This window comes from Opisthocomus hoazin, chromosome 3, assembly GCF_030867145.1.
Source record: "Opisthocomus hoazin isolate bOpiHoa1 chromosome 3, bOpiHoa1.hap1, whole genome shotgun sequence".
NCBI classification, from domain to species: Eukaryota; Metazoa; Chordata; class Aves; order Opisthocomiformes; family Opisthocomidae; genus Opisthocomus; species Opisthocomus hoazin.
In genome coordinates, this window is record NC_134416.1 from 46,823,177 (window position 1) to 46,850,535 (window position 27,359).

General features: G+C 35.8%; 1 protein-coding gene across 4 annotated transcripts in view; it reads left to right on the top strand.

Moving 5' to 3' along the window:
* The window catches only part of RB1CC1 (RB1 inducible coiled-coil 1), a 79,710-nt gene extending 53,177 nt beyond the window's left edge, over positions 1–26,533 (top strand). For 3 of the 4 annotated variants that reach the window (XM_075416152.1, XM_075416154.1, XM_075416155.1), the window contains 10 exons: positions 1,495–3,410; positions 7,830–7,989; positions 10,178–10,286; positions 10,407–10,647; positions 14,118–14,169; positions 15,309–15,356; positions 20,068–20,126; positions 21,953–22,089; positions 25,016–25,086; positions 25,435–26,533. In XM_075416152.1, coding sequence (XP_075272267.1) covers positions 1,495–3,410; positions 7,830–7,989; positions 10,178–10,286; positions 10,407–10,647; positions 14,118–14,169; positions 15,309–15,356; positions 20,068–20,126; positions 21,953–22,089; positions 25,016–25,086; positions 25,435–25,512 — 2,871 coding nt within the window. In that variant the 3' untranslated portion in view covers positions 25,513–26,533. The remainder of the gene's footprint in view (positions 1–1,494; positions 3,411–7,829; positions 7,990–10,177; positions 10,287–10,406; positions 10,648–14,117; positions 14,170–15,308; positions 15,357–20,067; positions 20,127–21,952; positions 22,090–25,015; positions 25,087–25,434) is intronic. The other variant, XM_075416153.1, reaches the window with a different exon arrangement.
* The last annotated feature ends 826 nt before the right edge of the window (positions 26,534–27,359 follow it).

A 27,359-nucleotide genomic window follows, 5' to 3' on the forward strand; every position in this document is an offset into this window, starting at 1 on the left:
AGATGTGAAGATAGTAAAGGAAGAGGACTTTAATACAGACTTCACTTATTCTGCTAAACAAACCTTGCAAGCAGTAAACTTATTATGTTAAATTTATTAAGTAAATAGCAAAGATATGAAAATCTATAACTAAAGTGTAATTTTTAGATCCATCATACTGTAAGTTAAATTTTTAGTCACATACAAAAAGCTTGAAAATCACAGAACACAGGCTATTTGCACAGTCTCTAAGGCCTTGCAGAGGTTGATTATTTTTTTTAAAGATGCTTTACTCATTTTCAGGTGCATAGAAATAAGTGCATGTAAATTGGCCTGGAGTTACAACTGTTATAGCTATGATAAGTGAATTCAGCTGAAATTTGATTTAAAGTATATGTTCCATGGTAGTATAGATAAGTATGATGTCTTTGAAATAGCAAAGACTGGTTTTCAAATGCTGTGCATAAATTTACACTTTACAGCAGAATATGCACTGGAACTTGAGATCTCGCTTTGTAATTCTTATAGTAATGAACAAGAACTGGTGATAATGAGATGCAAACATATTATCTAATCACAGTTATTTGGAAAATTGATTTGAAGGTAAGTTTTTAGTCTTTTAAGAATCAAAAGCACCATAATTGATCCAGAATTACTTGGGAACAGTTCCATGAAGGTGGAGAACCTTTACTTAATCTTCATATTGGTTTACAAGCTGCCATTACTCGTGGATGATTATGGGTGGTTATTCTAACCATTAGCTTTTCAGATGAATATTGAAGGATCTGGTGCTACAGAATCAGGTTTGGTGATATCCAAGGTCTGGAAGCAAAATGACAAAAATTGAGAGTGATGGGAGCAGCATGGAGGGGGAAAAAAAAATCCACTCACTGTGATGTCTTGCATTCTGAAAAGTCAGAATGTTGCTTTTAAATAGAATGTGCCCTTCATGCTACTGTACTACTTCTACACTCTAACAAATAGAAAATGCGTGGGTTTGATACGTTAGTAGGCAACAGTTTTGTTGTAGTCAAGTTTTTTGTAAGCCTTCTTATAGTATATTGTCACTGGATTACACTAATTTTTAATAGCAGTATGACCAACAATAAAATAAAAATATTTTAGTAACAGAATTATTAGGAAAACAAAAAAGTAACAGGCTGTTAGAAAACAAAGCCTATTTGTGACTGATTACTTGAGTTTTTTGTATCATCCAAACTTAAATTTCAGCCTTTTCAAGTGCAGTTATATGTGATCTATGCAGGACTTTTGGATAGATGAACATGTAATATTTATGTATTTACAAATGGTGCTTTTTTGAAACTTACTGGGAAATCTCTCTGGATTTCTGCAATTTTTACTGAAATTTTAGTCATACGTATTTTGGACAGTTACAGATAATAAGGCTGACTTTCGAAGTTCTTGTTTTGCTTGGTAATTTTTAATCAGTTTAAAACATAAACAGTTTTGCCTATCACTTCGTTAAGTGTTTGTTTCATATTTTGTAACTTGTAGGCCTCCAACAGTCAAGCATCGCCACAATCTGCTACCACACCAAGGATGGAAAGTACAACAGGAACAGCAGTTGCTACCTCTTCAAGAACTCCTCCGTCACTCAGTCTTCAGGGTCCCCTGTGTCCTCCTGTGTGTCCCCCAGCTCCATTAGAAGAATTGTCTCCAGACAGCATTGATGCTCATACATTTGATTTTGAAACTATTGCCCATCCGAACTTAGAGCAAGCTCTTAAGCAAGGATCATTAGACTTGGATTCATTGGCAGAAAGTCCAGAATCTGACTTTATGTCAGCAGTAAATGAATTTGTAATAGAAGAAAATCCAGTATCTCCTAATGTAATAAGTGATCCACAAAGTCCAGAAATGATGGTGGAATCTCTTTATTCTTCAGTTATCAATGCAATAGACAGTAGACGTATGCAAGATACCAATGCTTGTGTAAAGGACGTTTCAGTAGAAAATGCATCTCTCGGTGTTTGCATGGACAAGTGCAGGGTTATTGCCCAAGACTCAAAGGTACATTTAAGAGGCATAAAAGAAGATCTTTGCCACTTTAAAACACTTGTACAAAGGGAACAGTGTGACTTTTCTAATTCTTTAAAATGCACTTCGTTAGAAATAGTAAATACTATTGAGAAGGTAAAACTTTCACTTGAAAAAACACTAAAAGATAAACATCAAAAAGAATTGCAGTCATTGAAAAGTGAATATGAAACTAAAATTAATAAATTATTGGAGGATGGTGAAGAAAATAAAAAGAAGATCAAAAAGTTAAAAGGTGACTTGCTAGGCCTTGAGGAAGTTCTTCAGAATAAGAATGATGAATTTACAATGGTGAAAAATGAGAAGGAAGCTGTAGTTTGCCTTCAGAATGAAAAAGACCAGAAATTACTTGAATTGGAATGCCAAATGAAGACACAAAATTGTGAAATTAAGGAACTGAGACAGTCACGTGAGATAGTACTTGAAGACTTGAAAAAACTTCATGTTGAAAACAATGAAAAACTACAACTCTTGAGGGCAGAACTCGAGAGTTTAGAGCAAAGCCATTTAAAAGAACTGGAAAACAACCTACAAGCCAGGCATTTACAGGAATTTGAGAAGGTGCTAGCTGAGCACAAGGACTGTTTAGATAAATTAAAGAGAGAGAACCAGCATAGACTTGAACAAATGCAGGATTCTCATGCAGTAGTTGTACAAGAAAAACAACAACAAGTAGAAGAGTTACAGCACAAGGTTTCAGATCTGTCTGATTTGAGGTGCAAGTTAGAAGTTGAACTTGCCCTGAAAGAGGCAGAAACTGACGAAATGAAGCTTCTTTTAGAAGAAAGCAGAAACCAGCAACAAGAGACCTTAAAATCTCAGATTGATAAGGAAACTGAAAGCTTAAAAAAGGAGATAGATAAGTTAAACAATAAAATACAAATTAACAGTGATGAATATCAAGTCGGCTTATCGGAACTAAGGACTCTGATGACAATTGAGAAAGATCAGTGCATTTCTGAGCTAGTAGACAGATATGAAGAAGAATCAAATTTGCTTAGAACTGAACTAAATAAAGTAACACTTCTTCATCAAAAAACTTCTGAGGCAGAAAAAAGACTTTCAGAGCAAGTAACTGAACTACAAAGTAAGTTAGAGTTGGAAGCGAATGCCCGAGAAAAGGAAAAAACAGAAAAATTGTCTCTCTATGAGCAGCAGGAAAAATACGAAGCTATTATCCATGAGCTTAAGGAAGAGAAAGAACTGTTAGTATCTAACCAAGAACACGACAAGCAGTTGCTCATTCAGAAGCTTAATTATGAAAAAGAGGATGCAGTACAAACTGCTTGTAAAGAGTTTGAATTACAGAGGGAAGCTGCTGAAAAGGAGCTTTTGGAAAAAATACAACTACTTGAGATGCAAGTAAATCGGAGGTACTGTAAGAATTAAGTTACTGTGTTTTCCTAGTATTTTAAAGTAATTATTATGGTATATTCATGATGCACTATGCATTAAGTAAAATTTCTATGTATTTGTAATATTGTTCATCTGGGTTGGTTTCTATATTCAGGTTGCTTCCATTTCATAGGTAGTGATATTCCTGTGTCTGTAGTTAGTCTCAAGGACTGTAAAATATCTTATATAGTATTATTTCCAGACAACAATGAAGTTTTTATGTTTCAGTCTTGTAGTGTTATGCTGAAGGAGTGTTTCCACAATAGCATGTTGCTTGAAATTCCGATTTTGATGGTCTCAGCCTCTTTCTCCTTTTCCATCCTTTGCTCTGGTACTAGCACTGTGTGAGCATGCAGTGGCTACCTTCTAGGCTGATAACTTTCTTAAATTGACTAACTATACGCTCTTGTTGTTGCTAATGATGGCATGAAAAAGTGTATATGTGTACTGTCCTGTGGCCACCTGGACTTCCATTTACTTCAACTGCCACAGTTATGTATTTCAGGGCCTTCAGTTTGAGCTTTATAATGAAACACGTGTCGGCAATGTAATTTTAAAGAATATCCCAACATCATTGGTTTTCATTACTAACTTCTGCAGTGTTTTTCCATGTTAAAAACAAAAATATGTTTTCCTTTGCTATAAATGCCTACAATTACTCTTTCTGACGTCTCGTATCTACTTACTAGTTCACAATGCATGTCAGCAGAGTAGATTATGGAGTTATGAAATGGAAATAGTAGACTTCTTGTATGTGACTACTGCTTAGAAACAATATTATGAAATGCTAGAATTTGTCATTTATGTTCTTGTGAAGAAACGCATCAGATAGATCTTGTTTGTACAGTACATACATAGAGCTTTTTTTCTAGGTATTGTGATATACCAAGTATGTGAAATGGAAAAAGGCCAGTAAAATGGACACAATGGGCATAAAAGCCAGAAGAGTACTACAGAACATGAACACAGCCTGAAGTTAGCATTCAACTTTCGAATATCAATATAATGTTAAAAAAAAAAGGAAGAGGAGAGGGTTATGCAGAGTCCAACACGTACACACAGTTCACTTACATAGTGCAAGGGAAATCTGAATATCCACTTCACTTGAATTATCCACTGCAGTCCCATTACTTCAGGATTTTGATATGTGAACATGTCCATATCCATCTTTAAATGATGTGTCTGTCTGAGTTTTGTATGTCAGTATATGAAAAAATACATCAAGGTAATTTTATGTTTTTGAATGAAGATTGGGATATAATGAAATTAAGAACTGCCCTTCTTAATGAAATATGGTGAAATGAGAAGAAAAAAGATAAACTCTTCCTTTTGTATGTATTAGTGCACTGCAGAAGTTTTAAAAATTTGACTCAACAGCAAAAAGATATAGCTGTGTTGTTACACTTCTTAAAAATCCACCATCTACACTTAAATTTGAACAATTTCTGAGCACAGCTGTGTGTATTCTTATACAAACTGGATAAAACAGACTAGTATGTTTCAAAGAAATATTATCTGCTTTAGTCTAAAGAAGCGTTAGTAGTTTGTTATGAATTCTGTTAAGTGATTTAATTTTCAGTGGGATGTTAAAGTACATATTGCCTCCTGAGGTTCCTTTTTATGCCTTTAATCTGCTGTTAGGTTTTTTCCCTCTAGAAATAAAGACATGCTGTGTTTTATCTCCAGAGGGCATATATGTTAAGTGAACCTGTCTTAATATTTTAAAGTCACTGTCTAGCTGTTTGGTTTTTGAGTTCCTAAAACACCAGTCTTTGTCAGTAGTTCAAGTTGACTTGTTATCCTCACTGAGTCGTTGTTTAGCAGATAGCTTGTAATGGCAGAAACCATCTTTTATTTGACATGTGCCTGTATGCTTTTCAGATAAATGTCCTGTTCTGCATGAGCAATGTTACGTCAGCTGTCCCGAAGGCATGGACAGGGAGATGAATGGTTAAATTTGACCCAAGTGTTGCACTGGTATCAGGAACTTAGTTCTTCCACTGGCATGAAAACTAACAAAAATATTTAGAGGCAACAAAGAAATGTTTGTGACCCGTGCATTACCAACATATGAAAATTAATGTGTTTTGGTTGTAACGTGCCTGAAATTCAAGTCGTCGTGATTAGGAAAGATAATAAAACCGCAAGGAATTTCTAACTCTACTATTTGATCTTTCTGCTGTATGTAGTACATGCTAGCCAAGATTAACTGAGAAACACAATTTCTGTAATGACTTTCGTTGTTAAGCAGTTTGCTGGTTAGTTAGAAGTTTTATAACACTGTAAAGAGTGTAAAAAATAGAATAGAAATCCTGACTGCTTTGAAAACTGAATTACAGCTTTGGTGTCTTCTAGCCTTGGTATTGTCCTGCCACTTCTATCAGACCACCATTGGTAGTGAAGCTTCTCTGTAGAGTACATGCTCTCTCTCACAGCTAGGCTTAATTTAGAAATAAATTGAAATTTAATCCAGCACAAAAATGCTTTCTCAGTGGCACAAAACAGATTGGCGTGGGCGTCTCATGACTTGCTTTGTTCTCTGCTTATTTTACTTCTGATTTCTGGAATGTCATATGTTGTTTTGCCACTCCTGAGAACTTCAGTTGGCTTTCAGTGTTCTTCTATTTACAACTTCATGTGGGCTTTTTGAGTGCTTAGCTACTACATAATAGTTTGTGTCTTCAGTATATGTCCGTGTAGTAGATCACTGGTAGTGTTGCTAAATACATCCTTTGTCATCATAGAGCAGAGTAGTACAGTGTTTACTTGCAAAGGAACCCCCATCTCTGAAGAAATGTGCTTTTGGTATCTTGAAAACACTAGAAGTTAGGCATTGTCAGTGTTGTGATAGTTGTTGAGACCTTTGCAGATTAAATGTGTAAACCAAATACCTGCTGTAATGAAGAAGTATAAAAATTAGTAAAGTACGTTATCATCCTTTGCAGAATAACAATATCCTTTACTTGGCTGTCATTTGCAAACGGTCAGTAGGCCAGGCAGCCTGTCTGAGGGGCAGATGGTACCTGCTTTGGTTTAGTGCAGCTAACAGCCTTGGCTTTAGGCTGATGTATTAACTTGTCTTTTAGATAATCTGGAATAATAGGAGTGAATTTTTGTTGCTTATAAAAAGTAAGGTGCAGGTGTACCTCCTCTTTACACTTCTTGGATACACTTACCCTGTGTTCTCTGAACTTGGTAGGGAGAATTGGTGGCAAACCAGAGGTAGGTGAATATGTGCTGGATCAGTGGTAAAGCAAAGGCTCTGTAGAAATGGCTGGAACTGGTCATTTCGTGGATTCCCGAACTCCCATCCAGTATACAGCCATCAGAATTTTAGGTTCCCTGCCTCCTCTGCAATTCAGTTTTCTTTCATATTCTCCATGCTGAATCTTTCTGGTGTCTCTGAGGTTCTGTAGCCCTTAGTCTTAACAAACAATCTTTGTATTATGAAGCAAGAAAATTTCTTGGAGCATTTTTAGCAATAAGAGTTGTGCTTGTGGGTGTTACTGTACTAGCACATGACGTTTTGATTGCAGCACAGCCTGCCTAACATCAGGAGGCCATACCTCAAGGCCGCTCTGACTAGAGAAAACCATTGACACATGTATATAGATGGGGAGTTAGATGTTAGGGGCTTTGATTTATATTAAAAATAATTCTGGTGTTGAAGAAGAATAATTGAAATTTGAAATAGTAGTTTTTCACGAAAGTTACCCAACAGAGGGATTTGTCTTTCCCAGTGTTCTTGAGTGGTGGTTCTTCATAACTCAAGCCGAAACACAGAAGAGGGTAGTTAATGCTTTGGATTCAGTGATGGAGAATATCTGGCCTGTGTAATATTGGCAGTTTCAAGAGTCATTTGAGGTCTTCGTCCTTCCCACTTCTATCACTGTTGATGCTTTCCTTTCTTTGTGATCATTACTACTGTTTTCCAGATTCTGCAACCCAGAGTTTTGAGTTTTGTATCTATATTCTTTAACATCAGATTTATTGCTGAATTATTTTTATTATGTGAGAGTTTTAGAGGCTTTGCATTTTGATGTACTAAGAATCTTCAGGGAGTTAATACGTCGTTGTTCCTCTTTTTACCACTATCCACATCTTCTGCTATGTTAGAAAAATGAAAACAAAAATCTCCCCTCTCAACAAAATTTCAAAATTAGAGCTGGTGTAGTACACTAAAAAATGGAATGCCCAAGAGTCAGAATTTGGCGGGATGCTCATGATTAAAAAGTAGAATTGAAGATCAGTAATGACTAAATTGGAATACAGCGTTTATTAAACATTTTAGAAAAATATCTCAAAAGGTAACTTCTAACTTTTGTTGCTTGTTTATTTCATATGTTCTGGGACTCTGTACATACTGCAAATTTAAAGCCTAAACATTTTCTTTAAAGTCCTCCCACTGAATCATCTGCTGAATCAACCTTGGTTGCTGAACTTCAAGAGAAGCTTCAGGAAGAAAAACTGAAGTTCTTAGAGCAACTTGAAGAGCAAGAGAAAAGAAAGAATGAAGAAATGCAGAACATCAGAACATCACTCACTGCAGAACAGCAGGTAAAGCTGATTCCTTTTTATTACTCTTACTCCCATGACAATTACGTGTTATTTTGCTGTTTTGAAGTTATGGAGTGTGGGGTTTCTTTTTTTGGCTATGTAACACATCACTTGCATTCTAAATTTGCGCTGTTATGTGGAGCCAGGGTATGATGTGTTAATGCAATCCAACACTTCAGCATTAAAAAAAACCACACCCCCCAAACAAAAAAAAAAACACCTTAAATATATGTGAACTGGGCAATCCAGATTAATTTCTTGTTGTTTTGTCACTTGTTTTGCTTAAGTTGTTAAGCTAGTGCTGTAAATTTTTATCCATTAAGCTGCTGAACTCCAGAAAGATACTGGTTAAATATAGTTTAAGTTAACAACACAAAATTTCTGAACAACACGAAATTTCTGGACAACATAAAGTTAATTATTTGAAATACTAATGGATTTGGAATGTTACTTAATGGCTTTTAAACTTTATTAGCCTGGGCAGATGTCATTTGAGGTTCAAAGCAAATGTTATATTTTACTTAATTAACTTAGAAACACTATTTACTCCACACCTTGATACAAAATCATATTGCACTGGATTAATAATTATATCTGTATCCACCCATTTTTTCCTGGCAAAAGATCTTGAATCTCAGATTTTGTCGATGAGTCTTCAGTTCCTAAATTAAATGTCTGTTAGTAACAGCTATTATCTACAGCTTTGTTGTATTTAAACACTAAGAAAGGATTTTCTGTTTTAAGCACCTCTACTTACTTCAGCTGTGGTAGGATCAATTAAGGACAAAGAGACAGTGTGATGATCAGCCAGCTTGGTGAATGAATGCTATGAATCACTTGGTGCAGAGAGCAGAAAATCGCAGACAGTTGTAAAGAAAGGAACATTTTTTTAAATTTTTGGACTGCAGACATTAATACTGAAGTGAGCCTTACATAATAAATCTAGAAGAATATTTCTTACATTATATTGGTAATCATAAAATTTCTTTTTCCATCAGAATGTGCCTTAACATGCCATTTTACTCATCAACTAACAGTATTCTTCATTTGTGCAGCAGGGAGTGGAAGGGAAGATTCTGAGGCATTAGTAGGAAATTCCAGGGAAAGATGGAACCTTTTATTTAACAAGAAAAAATACCACCAAAGAAAACAAAACCATAAAAATGGTGTATCAGTCACTGTCAAAAGCTTACTGGACTGGCTGTGCTGATCACTGAATGTTCTGGGTGTTTAACCTCACCCTTAATGTCATTTTTTTTCTCAGTAAAGTTATCTTAGAGGTGTCAGTTATGCTTCTGATGTGTGATAGTTGTGTAACGCAGACATATACCAAACACCGCTGTGCACTGTAAGGTGTGTAGCCTGCCAAACAACTTACATTTTAAGACTGAAAGTTGATAGGCATAGGTAAGACAATCTTCACTAAAAAAGTGAAATTGTCATTTAAAATATCGTTTTAATAGATGGTAGTTTTTGCCTGTATCTTCAGCACAACTTTGAGTAGAAAGGATGAGGGCATAATGATTAGTAGAAGGATTGAAGAAGCAGAAAGACTTGAGACTGGTACCGAAGCATATACTAGCCTCTTATGTTTAGTTATTCAAGCCATTAGCCAGGATTCCTGTATGACTTCTGCATTAATTAATTGTTTGCTGAGAATTAATGCATGACTCAAAATGTATTTTTAATTCAGATTCTAGTATGTTAGTTTATATCTAGTTTATTAATAATGATATTTTTCTTGTTTATTACATGTGACATATCTTGATGCAGTGCAGCATTGTCTTAATAACCATTTTAATCCTCAGATTAACTGTTTTAATATAAAAAGTGCGGCTATCATACATTAACTGCAATATAAAGCATTATGCTTAAGAAACCCAACAATTTACAAATTACTGTTATTTAATTATGATTTCTTTATAATTATACTACGTGTGTATATTGGGCTTGGGGGAATCAGAGGGATATAAATAAAAAAAATAAAATTGTTAGAGAAACCTCGAAACAAAATGTACAGACATGTTATCTCTTCACCAGTTATATGTGAACAATTTAATCCCTTGTTTATTACAATTGAGGAAACTGAAATGCATTATGTTTTGTACTTTTTTGTTCTAATGACGTATTTTGCATTATGTTTATACAGCACATTTCTTATTTCAGTAATACTTCTTTCTGTTTTCAGACTAACTTTAACACTGTTCTGGCAAGGGAGAAAATGAAAAAAGAAAATATAATTAATGATCTTAGTGACAAATTAAAAATGCTTACACAACAGCAAGAAAAAGACAAGGGTAAGCAAAGTTCAGAAAAAGCATTCACCTCTCCTAACAGGACAATTCCATCCACTACAGATTGGTTTTGATCCTTAGCGCAGCCGTTATTAAAAGAATTTTTATTTACTTGTGTCATAGATTTGATTGAAACACTTTCTGAAGATCGAGCTCGCTTACTTGAAGAGAAGAAAAAGCTTGAAGAAGAAGTTAATAAACTGAGAAGTAGTAATTTTTCTCCGTCAACCTACTCAGGAGCAGCTTCAGAACCTTGTGGAGCCTGTGCAGCTGATATTCTCTCTGACACAGACAGATTGGTTTCTGACATTGCAGCTGAAGGGAGAATGGATTCCACGATGGAAACCAGTATGATGGCTGTGCAGTAAGTATGGGGAACTGTAGCAGAAATACACAAAGCATGCTCTTGTTCTTTAAAAGTGTGCGGTTGGGTGTTGTGAAGTACAAATGAGCATGTCTGACACTCCTCCTGCTTCTGATGTTCTTGCTAGAAATTTCTTCTAAATTTACGTATACATTTGCAGTGTCACAATCATCAGAAATGTGTGGGCTTGATGACTAAGAAGTATGCAACTTAAAGGTGAAACTTGACTTCATGATTATTAGATGAGAAAATAGACCTAAGTATATGAAACGCAAGACAAATGGGAGAAGAACAATTGTAATAGTGGCCTAGAATGAGCTGGGTGGCTGCATGTTATCGGCATATCTTTTAAACAGTGGCTGGCTCTCATTTAAAAAGAAGCAAAAAACCGCACGATTGGTTCGTGTTTGGATCTGGTTGATAATCTGGATTTACAACAGATTAAAATGATGTTGGTATTGCACACATTTAACTGTTTTTCACCCTTTTTGTATGGAGGTTTAATTAGGTAGGGGCTAGTTTGCGGGTAGGTGTCTGAAGCTGTGCTTGAATACTGAGGTGATTATAGAGATCAGAGGGAACTTTACGGAGTATTTTTGCAGTCATCAGCTTCACTATATTCTCTGTTTTGGGTCCCCTACAATAGCAGTGCACTTTGTTGTTGGTCTCTAATGCCTTGCCTAGTAAGTTAAGAGCCCGTGTGTAAAGCTAGTAGGCTGTGATCTGGTCGTAGTACATGACTATGAAGTCTTCTGAACTTTAATTAATTCGGACTGATACAAAGTTGCCCTATTGGTGGTTGTCAGCAATCCTGCGTACTGCAGATGTATTTTCTGTTTTTTTCAATACTGACTTCCATGAAAATGTGCATCAAGTTCAGAGCCTTGATTCTTACTTTAAATCTTCCTAAAGTAATTTTGTAAAGATTTTTTGAATAGTAAAGACTGTCTGATGCTCGAAGAGAAGGGGTTATTATAATGCATGCAAAAATCCTATTTTTTCAATTTTTCTTAACAATTTTCATAAATTTCTCTTAACAAATGTAGAATGTTAGGCTTAAAAATTCTGTACTAAAATGAGCACATTCTATTATGTGTACTCTCTGACTAGAACAAGACACAATGAATAATAGCCCATGATATGTGTACATTGAAACAGGACTCGTTACTAGAAGATACTCTGCTATTATCGTACTTAGTGCAATATGAGAATCCATTCAGAATAGATTACTGGGAGAGAATTCAGGAAAAAAGGTGAAGAAGTTTTGTCCATGGCATTGCAGTTATGTTTTTAACCCTGTATAGAAACTGGGGAAAACTAAAAAAACTGAAAAACCTACAGTTCGAGTGTGTTTCTGCTGTAGCAGCTTAAGAAAACTGAAATAGTCAACATTTAGTGTTTTTTACTAAATTATGAGAACTGCTCTTCATGCTAACACTTTCTACCTCCTTGTGGTGGAAGATTGCATTTCTGCAATTCTCTTATCCTAGGAATACTTATTTTAAGATACTTTCCTACCATGTTTAGGTGTCTTAAGGAAATTTGGGGTTGAACTGAAAGGCACTTCTAAATATTAGCAGTCACATGGATTATTTTTTTATGCTTTTACACCTGTAGTAGTTTTTTGATACACGTTTACTATCTCAGTTATGACTGCATTGTCAGATTTCCTGTCTTCTCCTAGTCCTCCCATAGAGTTTCTCATTTGTGAAGCTGATAAGTATCATGGGCTGTGTCATGTTACCCTGAATAAACAGCAAACCTGCTTTGTTCTAGTTACCTCAGTGCAGTGAGATGTTTTGGGAAGACAGATCTCATCATCTGATTTAAAATGAAACAAAAGTTCATATGCTCTTATTTCCCTCTTATTTCTGAGGCCTCCTGAAATATCTGTCTGATTTATGCTTCAGAACTGTACAGTGTAATGTTGTATTCATTTGCATGGGGGGAAAAATGCTTAGAATCCCAGATTAATTTCATTATTCCCCTAATATCATTAAAGTTTTCTTTTTGCTCTTTAAGAATACTTACCTGAAGAAACTGGCTGCCTCTTTGAATTGCCCACTTCATGCAGCTTGCAAGTTATTCCTGTTGTTGAAAGCAAAGCAGAATAACTAACTGTGAGCTCCTGGTTGCTACCCCTTTACCTAGCATATTCTTGGAAGATCATTAAGCAATTGCAACCTATGCATTTTCTCACTTCTGTGCCACTAGCTTTTTGAACAATCCCAGACTTCTGCTTATCTTTCACAGAAGTAACGAACCTGACTGGGAAACACAGAAGTGGAATGAGGTTTTGCCAGAGAAACAAACGCAGAGTTGTTAGATATACTTACGCTCACTTTAATCGGTGCTCATCACCACACGATAGCATACCCAGTGCACTAAATAACTTTGTGGAAGCAGGGATGACAACAGTTGTTGCTTACCAAACTAAACTTGTCCTGATAATCAATAAAACACTGAAATACCGTGTCTGTAGAAGGAGAACTATTTCTTGCAGTAATCATTCTAGTCTTGAACACTCAAGGCAGGTTTACAAAAAAAACTTGAAAAGATAGCCTTGGAATAAAAAATTTTGGCTCAATATACTAAGAGTCAGATAATGAATAGGCAGAAATTATTACAGGTTTCTGTTGACTTCTTACTATTATATGAGAGTTAAACAGCCTTTTAACTGAAAGGAAGTAATGGTTAGCGTGGCTAAATTATCTGTTAATTCTGCTTAGCATTTTGCTTGGATTTATAGCAAGTTTTATCAGACTGGATAAATGGACTGTACATCCAAAAACTTGTCCATTTGCTGTTCCCAACCAAATCAGTTTTGACTACGATATGTATTGTTTCTTCCCTCTTAACCTGCCTTTAAAAATATATTTTAATTGTATTAGGAGTTACCCTCTGTGTTCTTAGGAAATTTCTTATTAGGATGTTAGCATTTTCTTATCATGCCCCAGTGCTCAATTTCTCATAGATAAATGAAGACAATTAGCAAGTTAACATTAGTGTCTCTTTACCAGAGAGTCTCAGGGCACAGAGCCTTTAAACTACAAAGGTTAGGAAAATACGTCATTGTAGAGCTGAACTGAAACATCAAGCGTTAACTGCCAAAGCATTTAGAGCTGTATCTTTCATCCTGATGCTTTGAAAATAATGCAAAATATGCGGAAAGTGCCCCATGTAACTTTATAAACTAATCAATGACTGAAAATTCACTGGCTTGTTGCAAGCCAAGAAGCTCCATGAGTTTAAAGGGAAAAAAAAGAAAGATGAAAGAAATAAAATAATGCCCCCAAACCTGCCAGAAATGTCGATGCTGATTCTTAAGGTATCTTTCTGTGCTGTTGCCTCGGTGCTAGCAAATACATGGCACTCATCACTGAGTGGAGATGGGTGGGGTGGGAAAGAAAATTTTTCATCGTGAAAAAAAATTTGGTTTTAACCTATTCATTTTCTTCTTTCTCTTTTAGTGAAAATGTCCATATGTCTGAAGAAAAACAGAGGATAATGTTGTTAGAAAGAGTGAGTAGATTGTTTGTGAGGTTAAGCATTACAACTACATACTTATAAATATGTGTGAAGTTGTGCTGTGGTCAGTTACACACTCTAACGCAATATAGTATCTACAAGGGCTGTAAATATCAGTCCAGAGAATGTTTTTTCATTGTATTTGTTTCGGGTCAGTATAATTCACTGAAGTAATTCAAAGAAGTATTAATACGTTCTACTTATACTTGGCCTAGTTTAAAGTTTGTTTATTCTTTTTATGCAGGCTGCAGTATAAATGAGTCAGGTACAATATTTCTTCTTAGGAGTGACAGGTCTAAGAACACTTGTTATGAATGTGCTTAAAACTACTATTTTCTGAAGGAATTGTCGTGCTCCTACAGGCTAGAGTTGTAAGTTTATACCTCACCCCCCTGCTTCTCCCAAATACATACCTTAAATTTTCACTTCTGTTACAACTTTTGAGTATAGCTTTCAATGTACACTGAGTAATTGAACCTTTTTGATGAAATGAAAGTTATTAAGCTAGATTAACCTTTAGTAGTTACACAGGAATCTTGCAAATACTAGTGATTTTTAGCTGTCCAGTCATAGCTAACTCCATTCCAGTTGCCTTTTTCTTGCTTTTTCAAAGTTGACCTTTAAAAAAAAAAAAGTGTCTTAAGCTTTCAGCTTTCTAGGATCACTTACACTAAAACCTGTGATCAGTTAGAGAAAATGAATGTTTTCTGTTAATGGCGTGTGGCACTGTATGAGGCAAGTGGCTGGATGTTTCTGACTAGGAGCACTCGCATGCTTTATTCTGTCATCTGATTTCAAAGGATTTGTCACAGGTAGAAGCTATAAAATAGTAATATATTACATTTGTTTTACTGTTTTATCAGTGAAATGTTTTTCTGACTTAAGGAGAAGGACAAGTATGGAGATAAGCATAGCTTAGTGGGTTTTGTGGCACGGGTAATAGCTAGATTTCAAAATTTTTACATCTTTGTTCAAAAGACATTTTGATATTGTTTTAAAACTGAAGGCTGTCGTAAATATGTATATTGTATAAGTCGTCTAGCTCTGATCATACCAAAACTTTTTAAAAATTTGTATACGTTTACACTGTATAAGTTGTATTAATTAGTTAATCACATAACATTTTCTTTCAGACTTTGCAGTTGAAAGAAGAGGAAAATAAGAGATTAAATCAAAGATTGGTAAGTACTTGTGCAATGCATTTTTTGGGTCTCATGAAAAAGTAAGAAAAGCGTACAAATTTTAAGTTTGTTAAAATGTAAAATGTGTTTCTATTAACTTCAAAAATGTTTTAAGTGTTAAGGCAAGTGGCCTATAGGTAACCCGATAACCTTTGAAAGGTACCTCAACTTAGCAATCTTCTCGTGGAAAAGATTCCCAGGACTGGGGAGAGAGACTTTTTCCAAAAGAACTCAGACCATCCAGGCTTGGGGTAGGGGGAGTTAATTTCAGTGGCACCATGGCTCAGTTTTTCAACAGCAGTAGACTGAAGGCCAGTTCACAAGACTGTAAATATGCCTGCACATTAAGCATAATTAGGAGTGCTAGCAATAAGTTAGAGATTGTTTTTTGAAAACTGCACCTTTCATTTTTGTGATGTGTGAAACTTTAATTCTGCCTAGCAACTGGAAATACAAACAGCCATCATCATAAACACTCAAATAATAGTCAATGCCTATGGAAGCAAAAATAATATAGTGAGTGACAGAGTTCCCTTGATTCCTGTGCTATGAATCCTTCCCCTTTTATTTATCTACAGTTTATCCTTGCTAGCAGGTCTCAACCTGAAGTCTTCAAAAAAATATCATGTGTATGGGAAACAGGCACGTCCTTTGGTAGTTTATTGTTGGACTGGCCATGGAGATGTCACTTTCATCTAAGTAACAGGTGAAATCTAGGAGTTTGGTAGGGTAGGTGCAAGTTATGTTTCATAGCAAAAGTGTTTGGCAAGTTTCTCCAATAGGAGCTGCCATTTTTCTGTCCAGGATAAGTTTAAAATGTACAATAAAACTTACTCCTGCTACATGTTCAAGTATGAAATTGCAGTTTTTCTTCAAACACGTTCCATTCCCCATGAAAATAGGTTCATAATAACCTTGCTAGTACAGAGAATAAGAAAGGATTGCAAGGAATCTAAAAGCATATTTTTATAAAAAGATTTTTTTATTCAGAATGCCAATGAAGTGCACAAAAGGTATTTCAGTGTAGTTTTTACAGTAAAACTCGAAACACTGGACAATCTTCTAAACAAACCTCTCTGTAGATATCCTGAAGTAAAGCCTTAATCTCATGTCATCTCAGAGTAAAATGAAATGGAAGAAAACAGTGTTGTACAAGACAAATACAAAATTCTTCTTGTTCTTATGATTAATACGAAGCCATGTAGGAGAAATTGGCAGCTCATTGTTGTCTAAAGCAACTCAAATTGGTTTCTTAATGGGCTTAGGAGCACAATATTTTTTCAATTCCTTACTTACAAATTGGTTATTTCATGATAAATTATTTCTTGTCTCTTCATTCTTTTTTCTCCCTTCCGTCGCCTTCCCAGTACACTTCTAAAACTGAAATATACATCAGCACTTAAATATCAATATTTATTTCTATCTAGCTACTTCAGATAAGGAATCCAGAAGGGGTTCTGTACAATAAAAGAAAATCTTTTCAGGTCACTGGCGTCTGCAGGAAAACTTGTGGGTTACTTCTGCAAGCAATAAAAAATAAGATGCAGCTCCTTTTAATACCAGGAACGTTATTACAGGATTTTTGTTATTTTGTAGGAATTATTGACAAAAGGAAGTCTTTTTTCTGTGTAAAGGCTATTAGAACTCTACTCATAAAACCTTCTTTACTGAGTTTTATGGAAATATTACCAACATTCTAATTTTTTTTGGTTTTATTAAAGTTAGAAATTAATGAAAAATACAGCTAGATTGCATTTTAATTTAACACTTACTCCACTTTTAAAAAACAGTAGGAAATTCTTTGGTCTAACAGAATCACAGAATCACAGAATGGTAGGGGTTGGAAGGGACCTTTGTGGGTCATCTAGTCCAACCCTCCTGCCGAAGCAGGGTCACCTACAGTAGGCTGTAGAGGACCTTGTCCAGGCGGGTCTTGAATATCTCCAGAGAAGGAGAATCCATAACCTCCCTGGGCAGCCTGTTCCAGGGCTCCGTCACCCTCAGAGGGAAGAAGTTCTTCCTCATATTCAGACGGAACTTCCTGTGCTTCAGTTTGTGCCCATTGCCCCTTGTCCTGTCACTGGGTTCCACTGAAAAGAGCTTGGCCCCATCCTCCTGACACCCACCCTTCAGATATTTGTAAGCATTTATAAGGTCCCCTCGCAGCCTTCTCTTCTTCAGGCTGAACAAGCCCAGCTCCCTCAGCCTCTCCTCGTAGGAGAGATGTTCCAGTCCCCTCACCATCCTTGTAGTCCTCCGCTGGACTCTGTCCAGTAGCTCTTCATCTTTCTTGAATTGGGAGCCCAGAACTGGACACAGTACTCCAGATGAGGCCTCACTAGGGCAGTGTAGAGGGGAAGGAGAACCTCCCTCGTCCTGCTGGCCACACTCCTCCTAATGCATCCCAGAATGCCATTGGCCTTCTTGGCAGCCAGGGCACACTGCTGGCTCATGGTTAACCTGTCATCCACCAGGACACCCAGGTCCCTCTCCACAGAGCTGCTCTCCAGCAGGTCCACCCCAAGGCTGTACTGGTGCATTGGGTTGTTCCTCCCCAGGTGCAAGACCCTGCATTTGCCTTTGTTGAACCTCATCAGGTTCCTCTCTGCTCAACTTTCCAGCCTATCCAGGTCACGCTGAATGGCAGCACAGCCTGCTGGTGTATCCACCACACCTCCCAGTTTGGTGTCATCAGCAAACTTGCTGAGGGTACATTCTGAACTCTTCATCCAGGTCGTTGATGAAGAAGTTGAACAAGGCTGGGCCCAGTACAGACCCCTGGGGGACACCACTAGCTACCGGCCTCTCAACTAGACTCAGCTCTGCTGATGACAACCCTCTGAGTTCTGCCATTCAGCCAGTTCTCAGTCCACCCCACCGACCACTCATCTAGCCCATACTTCCTGAGCTTAATCTGAAGAGAACTCTCAAACACTTTTGTGAACAATCGAAGCAAATTATGCACATTTTAAGACTTCATGTTAGTTGCAGCTTTTTCAGGAAAAAGTACAATGTGAATAGGTCAAAGAAATGTAGTCTCTGACAAAAAAAAAAAAAAAAATTATCTGAAGTTGGACCACATAACAAAAACTGCTGAAAGTGTCATCAGAAGTTGAGAACTTTTTGTGTTGTACTGTTTTCAATTTGGACTCATTCTTTGAAGAAGTGAAGAAAAGGAGCTGTGAGTAAGATTCAAGCTCAACAGGCTGATACTGTTTCCGGGCAAGCAGCGGGGAAGGCTGACTATAGGAAATATGCTGAAAACCATGGCCTAAACTTCAAGTATGAGTAATCCAGATTTTAATAGCATGTACAAATGGTCCAGGAAGTAGGAACCTATGGAAAAACTGCAAGATCTGTTGTCAGAGTTTGTACAGGGAAATTATGAATTGTCTTCTGTAAGGAAGTTACCAAAGAGTAATGAAATCGCAGAATCATAGAATGGTGAGGGTTGGAAGGGACCTTAAAGATCATCTGGTTCCAACCCCCCCACCATGAGCAGGGACATCGTCCGCTAGACCAGGTTGCTCAGAGCGCCATCCAATCTGGCCTTGAACACTGCCAGGGAGGGGGCATCCACAGCTGCTCTGGGCAACCTGTTCCAGTGTTTCACCATCCTCGTGGTGAAGAATTTCTTCCTGATATCTAAATCTGCCCTCTTTTAGTTTAGAGCCGTTCCCCCTTGTCCTATCACTACACAGCCTTGTGAAAAGTCTCTCTCCATCCTTCCTGTAGGCCCCCTTCAGGTACTGGAAGGCTGATATAAGGTCACCCTGCAGCCTTCTCTTCTCTAGACTGAACAGCCCCAACTCTCTTAGCCTGTCCTTGTGTGGGCATTTACATCAGATCAGCTTCTCTATCTATTTTCCTGTGCAAGGGCTATGTATCCGTTTGTAGATACAGAGTAGCATTACATATTTTCATTTTTTTATTATCAAAGTTACCATAGAAAGTGTATGTACACTTATTTTTAGATCTAGTTTATCCTGTTGAAGTTCATGCATGTGCCAGTATTAATCTAACCACATTTAAAGGCAAATATCACGCATATAGGAGATGTACAATTACGTCCAAAATTTCATGTAATTGAGCCTTTGTTTGGACTTAGTAAATTAATTTGACTCCAGTTTTATTCCAGGGAGTGCTGGTCTGTCTGTTACAGCAAACTTTAGATTAGGTGACAGTCTTTGTTAAAACTGAGAGATCATATCGCATTCAACATCCAGAGTTTAATTGCAATAAACATGTTTAACCTCCAATGTATTACCATCAGCCTTTTTAGAATGCCAGTGGCTTCTGCATTAGAGTGCACAGCTGTACCATAGGTCTTGTGTATGCTCAGAACAAGTCTTCGCCAGCACTGATCTGGAAAGCACTTCTCAGTTTTAAATAATGAGGGAGAAGTCAGTTATGTAAGAAACTTCATAATCAAAGGTAGGTATTTAAGAAAACAAAACAAAACAAAAAACCAAAAACACAACCAAAACAAAGAAATAAATCGCCAAAACCACAAACCAAAAACAACCAAATCTGCTACAGAACAAGATGACAGAAAGGTTTGCTGTTTTCTTGAGTGAGTATAAGATCTACAAGAATAGACAGTGTTTTTGAAATCAATAATAAATGATTTATCTTAACTATATTGTTACCTGCAATGTGCATTTCATCATACCTTACCAGTACTTTATAGCTTTTTCTCTTTTTTTAATAGATGTCTCAGAGCATGTCATCAGTATCCTCAAGACATTCTGAAAAAATAGCAATTAGAGAGTAAGTACATGTGCATTTTCATATAAACAGATGGATATGCCCTCAAGAATAGGTATGTGATTAAAGAATATCACAATTCTTCTGTTCTTGCTCTGTGGTGAAGAGATACATAGGTCATATTGGTAGTTTAGCCATCAGTTATTGAACCATCCCAGCTGGGTGTAAGTCAAATTTTAAAAACACATTTTTTAAACCAAAAAAGGCCTTTTGAATTCTGTATGTTGGTGGCTTTCTTGAATTCTGTGCCTTTCTTTACACGTTTATAGGGATAATACCTCATGGGATTTCTAGAATCCTCACAGAGTTTCTTTTTACATTACTTTTTCTTATCTGTATCTTTCTTGAAATCATGCTAAGAAAGTAGAAGGAATCCTGTTCACCCTGAATATGCGTAGTGCTCCATTATATTTCAAGAGAAGTTATACCATCCTGAAGTCTTCAAATGGCTTACCTTGACAGAATAAAACGAAATTAACTCAAATATTTTGTTAGATATTATCACTCTGTTAGCAGCTGCATGTAGCATTGTTGCTGGAAAAAGAAGTATTAATTCTTGCAAAAATATGAAAGCTGCAGACAACTGTTCTTAAGTAATTTATCAGTCTGATACTCAGTAATATAAATCTTTTTGGAAAGAAAACCAACACAGATTATTCCTTTAATGTTTTATGAATTACACCGAATTGCATTTTTATTGTAACAAGGTCAGTATGTACAAAATCAGCTTTTCCTGTGAGCATCTGAATATTCTGGCAACTCTCTTGGTAGTCTTTGAGGAAAGTGTCATGAAAGAAGAATTAGTCTGTCTAATAGAGATGTCTTTAAGTCAGTGTAGTCTGTCATCATAAGAAGTCCAGGCAGAAAAGCTTGGAGTATTGTGTATTTAATCTGAAAGAGAACTTTAAAGAACACGAGCTAATTTCTCTCTAGATTTACCTATTTATCTCTGACTGTGTATCTGCAGTCTCCTGTTACGGAGAAGAATTTTCCCATTTCTTAGCCGCTTCCTCCCCCATCCCCAGAGTAGTAGTAATACTTATTCTTAGAGCCTTCTCATGGTCCGGTGCTTAATTTGTAGTTATTTTAGACTTAATTTCGTTAATGGGTAAATAATTTACTTCCAAGGTATTTGCACTGTGAAACAGAAGCTGGAGACAGAAGTAGTTCTCTGACTTCTGTTACTGAAACTTGGCATGGGAAACTTGGTGGCTTCTTGTGTTATCCTGTTGTCAGGAAGAAACAGATTTTTGAAACTGTTTGTGTAAAATCACCGTGGTGTTTGTTTTGCTTTTAACCCTTTGATCAAAGATGAACACTTCATCCCTTCTTTGTCTCATATGCTTAAAATTTTAAGACTGAAGAGCTACAGAAATGTTTTGCTGTATTTTTCCGTCTTCAAATTAATTTCAGTTTAAAACATCAAAAAAGTGTTTGTAAACACTGGTACAGTGGTCGTTACCAGAAGTATTGATGAATAAAAACAATATAAAATTGAAACCTTAGTATTTTGTTAGGTACTTTTGTTTATATTTCAAAGCAAAACTGTCAGTTTTTTTGGAAAAAATAATGTGAGCTGATCTATGTAAAGGAACATTTCAAAAACACTTTTTAAAAGGTAGTGTTTTGTTGACTCTAGAAAACATAAAATGTCTATGAGTTGGCATAACAAGTAGAAATATATGTGCTGCTGTTCAACTGAGTCTCAGTCTGTTCGGTACTCGGGGGAAAAAATTGTAGTGTAATTAATGTAGTTTTAAGCTTCTCTGCTTTTTTAAAGTTAAGTTCCTTGATTTTTTTTTTTTTTCTTTTTTTCCTTCCCCCCCTAGTTTTCAGGTTGGTGATTTGGTTCTCATTATCTTGGACGAAAGGCATGACAACTACGTATTATTTACTGTTAGTCCAACCTTGTATTTCTTGCACTCGGAATCTCTTGCTGCACTGGATCTCAAACCAGGTGAGTGTGGTAAGTGTCAGATTACTTCCAATTATTATCTCCTCCTACAAATAACACTCTTAACTGTCTAACAGTTACTAAGTGATTTTATAAGTACATGTGATAAATACAAGAAGCATGTAATATAGCTGTCAGCTGTCTTTGTAGCTTTTGCTATTTGTTTTGACGCTCAACATTTTTCTAGGCAGAACATTTTAAATCAAAAATGTATGTAGATGTTAATGTAATGGAAAAATATCTGCATCTTCAAAGGAAGCTGTTAGAAATGAGAGCGCCAATTTTGTACTCACACAGAGTATGTTAACATGTCTGTGGGTAAAACATTCCCGTCAGGCTGCTTAGCTATTCAGTAGCATGAATAATAATGAAGAATTGTATAGGTCTCAGGCCTATTTTTATGTGGATTTATGTTTTCAATGTCTCTTTTTATGAGGAAAGTAAATAGAAAACTGACAGTAACATTGCTGTCAAAGCTGCATGCTCTGTTCTTATTTTTTAATACTTCATTTTATGATGTTCTTTGGACTGCCTTTTGGATAAAATTTTTTCTCTCTGTAGCTCATCTTCTGCAAAGTGACTGGAATTTATGAACGCAAATACACATCTGAAATAACAAAATGTAGACCACAGTATATGGGGATTTTCAAGCAATGTTTTTGCTGATAAAGTTTTTTCCATCCAGTTTAAATGGTGTTTAGCAGGGCTTGTAGGTTCTCAGAGAATAGTTTCTGTATGTTTTTCTTATGTTCAGATTGATGGCACATTTGCTTTTTCTCCTCCCTTAATCTTCAGGTTATTTGTTAGTAGGTTTTGGCAGCTATGTAAACTTAGTTAAATTGAAGTATTAATCTTTTTTCTACATAAGGAAAAAAAACAGTGCTTTTCACTGAACTATGTGCTACATGAAATAGATTCATGTAAATGTCGTTAAACTACCACACGTAGTATTTTTTGCAAACCCACCCACGCTCCCAGCTTTGCAGAAATGTCTAAGAACATGCACAAAAAGGAAGTCTTGAATTAATTCTAATTTATCAGTAAAAGTTTCTGTATGTTATTGCATGTCAGGAGCTGTCAACTTATTTTCAATGAGTGGACTCATTGTAGGTTTCAGTTACAATGAAGGATGATAGCTCTTAAATAATTGTGTAGTCTCCAGAAGACTGCCAAGCTCTAACAGAATTCTGAGACTGCTGCAATGTCTGTGCCATGTGTGTTCTGCGAAGCATACAGGAAAAACTCCTATCTTACAGAAGTAATGCATTCTGAACTGTGTCATTATTAGTGCGTACATGTGAAATATGATTGATTTTCTTACTGTTGGTTACAAATATAAGGTAAAAGCCATGTCACTTTGTATATCACTCTTGAGTACACAATTCACTGACCTGTCTATTTTCAAATGGACTTAGCTTGCTCCATTCCTTACCGCCTGCTAACCAGAGCTAGTCTCAAATTGAAGAAAACTGTGCATAAAAGAACTACAAAGACTTACCATTTGCTGTAGGAACACATTTGTCTCTAGCTCAGTACTTCAGGAAACCATGTCTTGATTCTATTTCTGTATCGGGCAAGTGGGGAGAATGAAACCCAGAACGCTGGTAGCATTTGTGGTAGATAAAATTAGTGTGGACCTAGATACTTCAAATAATTGTATTAAGGGCTGCCAAAATGTTGCATCTACATCTGACTTTTTGTACCAACATATACATACCAAGTTAATAATTCTGTACAGATCCACCTCCTGTATGAAGTGTCAGGGACCTAGGCTATCATAGATTGTCTCTGCCTACATTAAGAGCACTTAGAATGTCATGACAACACTGAAATTGGTTGAGAACTGCATGGTTTCCATGCTGTCCCCTGTCTTCAGGATATGGAAGTTTTTGTCTGCAAATGTAAGGGGAAAAAAACCCTGCATCTTTCTCACCATCTTTGTTATATCAGTGAAGTCTGTCAGCCAAGCAAATTCAAAAAAACTTCAGGTTTTTTGTAATTTAAATATTAGTTGTAGAGCAGTCAGGCCAGATAGGAATACTTCGCACTGATTTGTAGGAGTGTGGAGTAGAACAGAATCTGCTCCATTATCAACAGCCAGATTAATCTTAAAGGGTAAGATTAAAATTTCAGACTCTGTTTTTTGAGTGACTCATGTTCTAGTCACTAGATACAGTATCTCATAAATAGTCATGCGAAGAGAAGCATTGATTTTAGTATTATGCAGAGCATATTTGAGCTGTCCTTCTCTCTGTTTTAGTGTTTTCTTCATGCCGTGATTAGTGATAGTTAGAAAAGAGCAAAGCAAGTAAAACAGATATAATTTCTTGGAATACAAGACAAATATGCATTTCCTTACTCTCACAGAAATAGATATAACCTGAAAGTTTACTTATGCCCAATGTTGCTCTTTTGAGCTGTCAGTTTATTGTTGAGGTTTTTCACTTTCCTCCTTTCCGAACAGTATCGGGTGCTCTCAGAAGACTTTAAAAATGATTTTTTATGAGGAACTAATTTCCATCGGTAGTACAGAAAAATAATCAAATGTTTCAGTAAGGGCAATAATAATAGCTGAGTACAGAAGACTTTGTCTCCTTTGAAACATCTCACCTTAAATCAGACAAAAGGTCATGCTTGGTTGAGAAGAATAATTTTGAATCAGTAAATGGATTTCATTTTTTATTTGCTTTTGTATCCTCTAATGTTAACATTTAAAACCAAAATTTAAACTGAAAAATCAAATTTTCTGTTTGAAAATGCCACCGACCTGTCTTGACATCTGAACTTATTTAATTTTTGTTAATATACTAAAAAAATATTTGGAAGAATTTCTGCTTTCAATGAAACCATTTTAGCAAATAATGTTTAACCATAGTGAATTTAATATTCTGTTACCTGTAGTTGATTATGTAAAATAATAAATGTATTGTCTCTTTAGCTTCAGGTGCATCTAGGAGACCTTGGGTGCTAGGAAAAGTGATGGAAAAGGAATATTGCCAGGCAAAAAAGGTAAGGAAATAGTAATGGAAAATCATCGGATAAAATTAAGAGAAGAAAACCAGATTTAATGTTTGTAACAATTGTCAAAAGTACTCTCTGCATAATAAGTGAGATGAAAATTATCCTAGATTTTCTGCTCTGTTTTCTAGTCAATGAATAGCAAGAGAAGGGAAACTAGAAAAAAGAGCAAGTGAGCAGTGGCTTGGGTAGTTGTGTCCATACTGTCCAGAACCTTGCCAGTCTCCAAAGGGTCTCATAAATGCTGAGGGGTGGGAACCAGTTTCTGCTTAAAAATATAAAAGTCAGAGGAATAATCCCACATTACTAATATAATTTAATTTTTTTTTTTTTTTGTAGGCACAAAACAGATTTAAAGTTCCTTTGGGTACAAAATTCTACAGAGTGAAAGCAGTACCATGGAACAAGAAAGTATAGCAACAAAATTGTAGTTCATTCTGTCTCCATTCTTTTTTGACTTGTCCTTCAGTGCTCATTCATCACTCCAAATACCAGGTCATCTTTTTATACTGAGGTCGTGTGACAAGATACGTCATTGATGTACTGCTTTTACTTTTTAACAGGTCACATTTTAGAAACAAGAATTTCATCAAAAACTCTGGCCCTAACTGTCCAGTTTTTTTACCCAGATAACTTTAGGAGTGTGGACCAAATGAGTTCATTTTCTCAAAGGGCAACCACATGAAACATGGTTTGTTAGCCGTGTTAATTGCCTGTTAAATATACATTAGCTTGGATTTAGATGTTAAATGTTAGTTACCATTATTACCAGCATACGTCCTTTTGTGAAATCATTATCAAAGTACTTGCACTCTTTAACAGATTCTTTATATGTGTAAAATTCATCAGCTATTTAAAGAGGGGTGTTCATTGCATGCAGATAATCATATAATTTTTCTTCAACATGAGTTTGCCTCAGTAGATGAATAAAAATAACTACTGCAACTTGTTTCATTACATGAAAATGCTCTTTAATGTTAAAAATCCCCTTGTAATTTGATAGACTGATTTTTGAAAATCAGTCAGTTAGATCTGCAATCTTCAAAAGCACTTTCGATGGATTGATCACACAGATTCTGAAGGGAAGACACCTGTGCTGTTCGTTCAAAGTGAGGCACTTGTTCTTCCCAACAAAACAGAAGTCTTGTATTAATCTATTTAGAAAAATCATATTGATGAAATTGTATTTCATGGTTGAGTTTCAGGAAAAAACTCATTGTACATTAACCATACAAGAGTCATTTAAGTAACAAATTATTGTAATTGTAAAAGACATGTAGAATTTTAAAACAATAAAGATTTGAAACTGTACGTGTTTGAAGTATTTGTGTGCCTTTTAAATACTATCCATAATATCTGTTGCAGCTTTTCTCTGATTCCTCCAGCAGTTTCAATATACAGAAATATGTAAATTTTTACAAGAGATATTAATATTCAACAACATTCAGGAATTACAAGAATTACCTTGTAATGATAAAAAAGAATTTACATAGAAATTAATTTTGTCAGCATATTAAACAGATAAATGACATTTTTCAAAATAGTTGTACTGGCTACATTTTTAAAATGTAGTCTAACTTACTGTATTTTTTAATAACAGTATAAAAAGACGTACTTTAAAAGTGTAGCCAATGGAAAGTGAAATTATGGATTCAACTATGAGTTTATGTCTAGGGCTTAATCCACAAAGTTATTTGACTGTGATTTAGCTTCAGAAGATGCGGAGTGGAGGAGGAAAAGAAACAAAGAAATGATCAGAAGAAAATGTCAGTGCTTCTGCCCATATGTTGCAAATAGTAGTCCTTCAGACTAACCAGTCCACTTGAATACCCAGAAACTTTTGTATATGCTTTATTTAAAATTTTGTTCCATAACAATTTTAAGTTCAGATTTTTATGAAATGCTTGGGCTTGTGATTGTATCACACTTTTGACGAAATAAATCTAAAACAGCTGATATCTGGAAAATAGAATGTAATTTTGTCAAGTTGCATTCTTACCTGGATGTTAAATTTGCTAACTGATGTACTGACTTTTTAAAATTACTTATCAAAAGATGTGCCTTGTTCTTCAAGAACAATATTGTCATAGTTGAATACTGCCCGGTGTCAAATACATAAATAACATAGATCTATAGAACAGGTTTAAAGCAAAGAAATCATGGTGCATTTTTTTTTTTTACAAATTTATTTTTTGACATTCAACTAAATGGGAATTCCGTTCTGTCTGCAACATGGTGCAGTCTTGTTGCTTTAGTCAACTGAG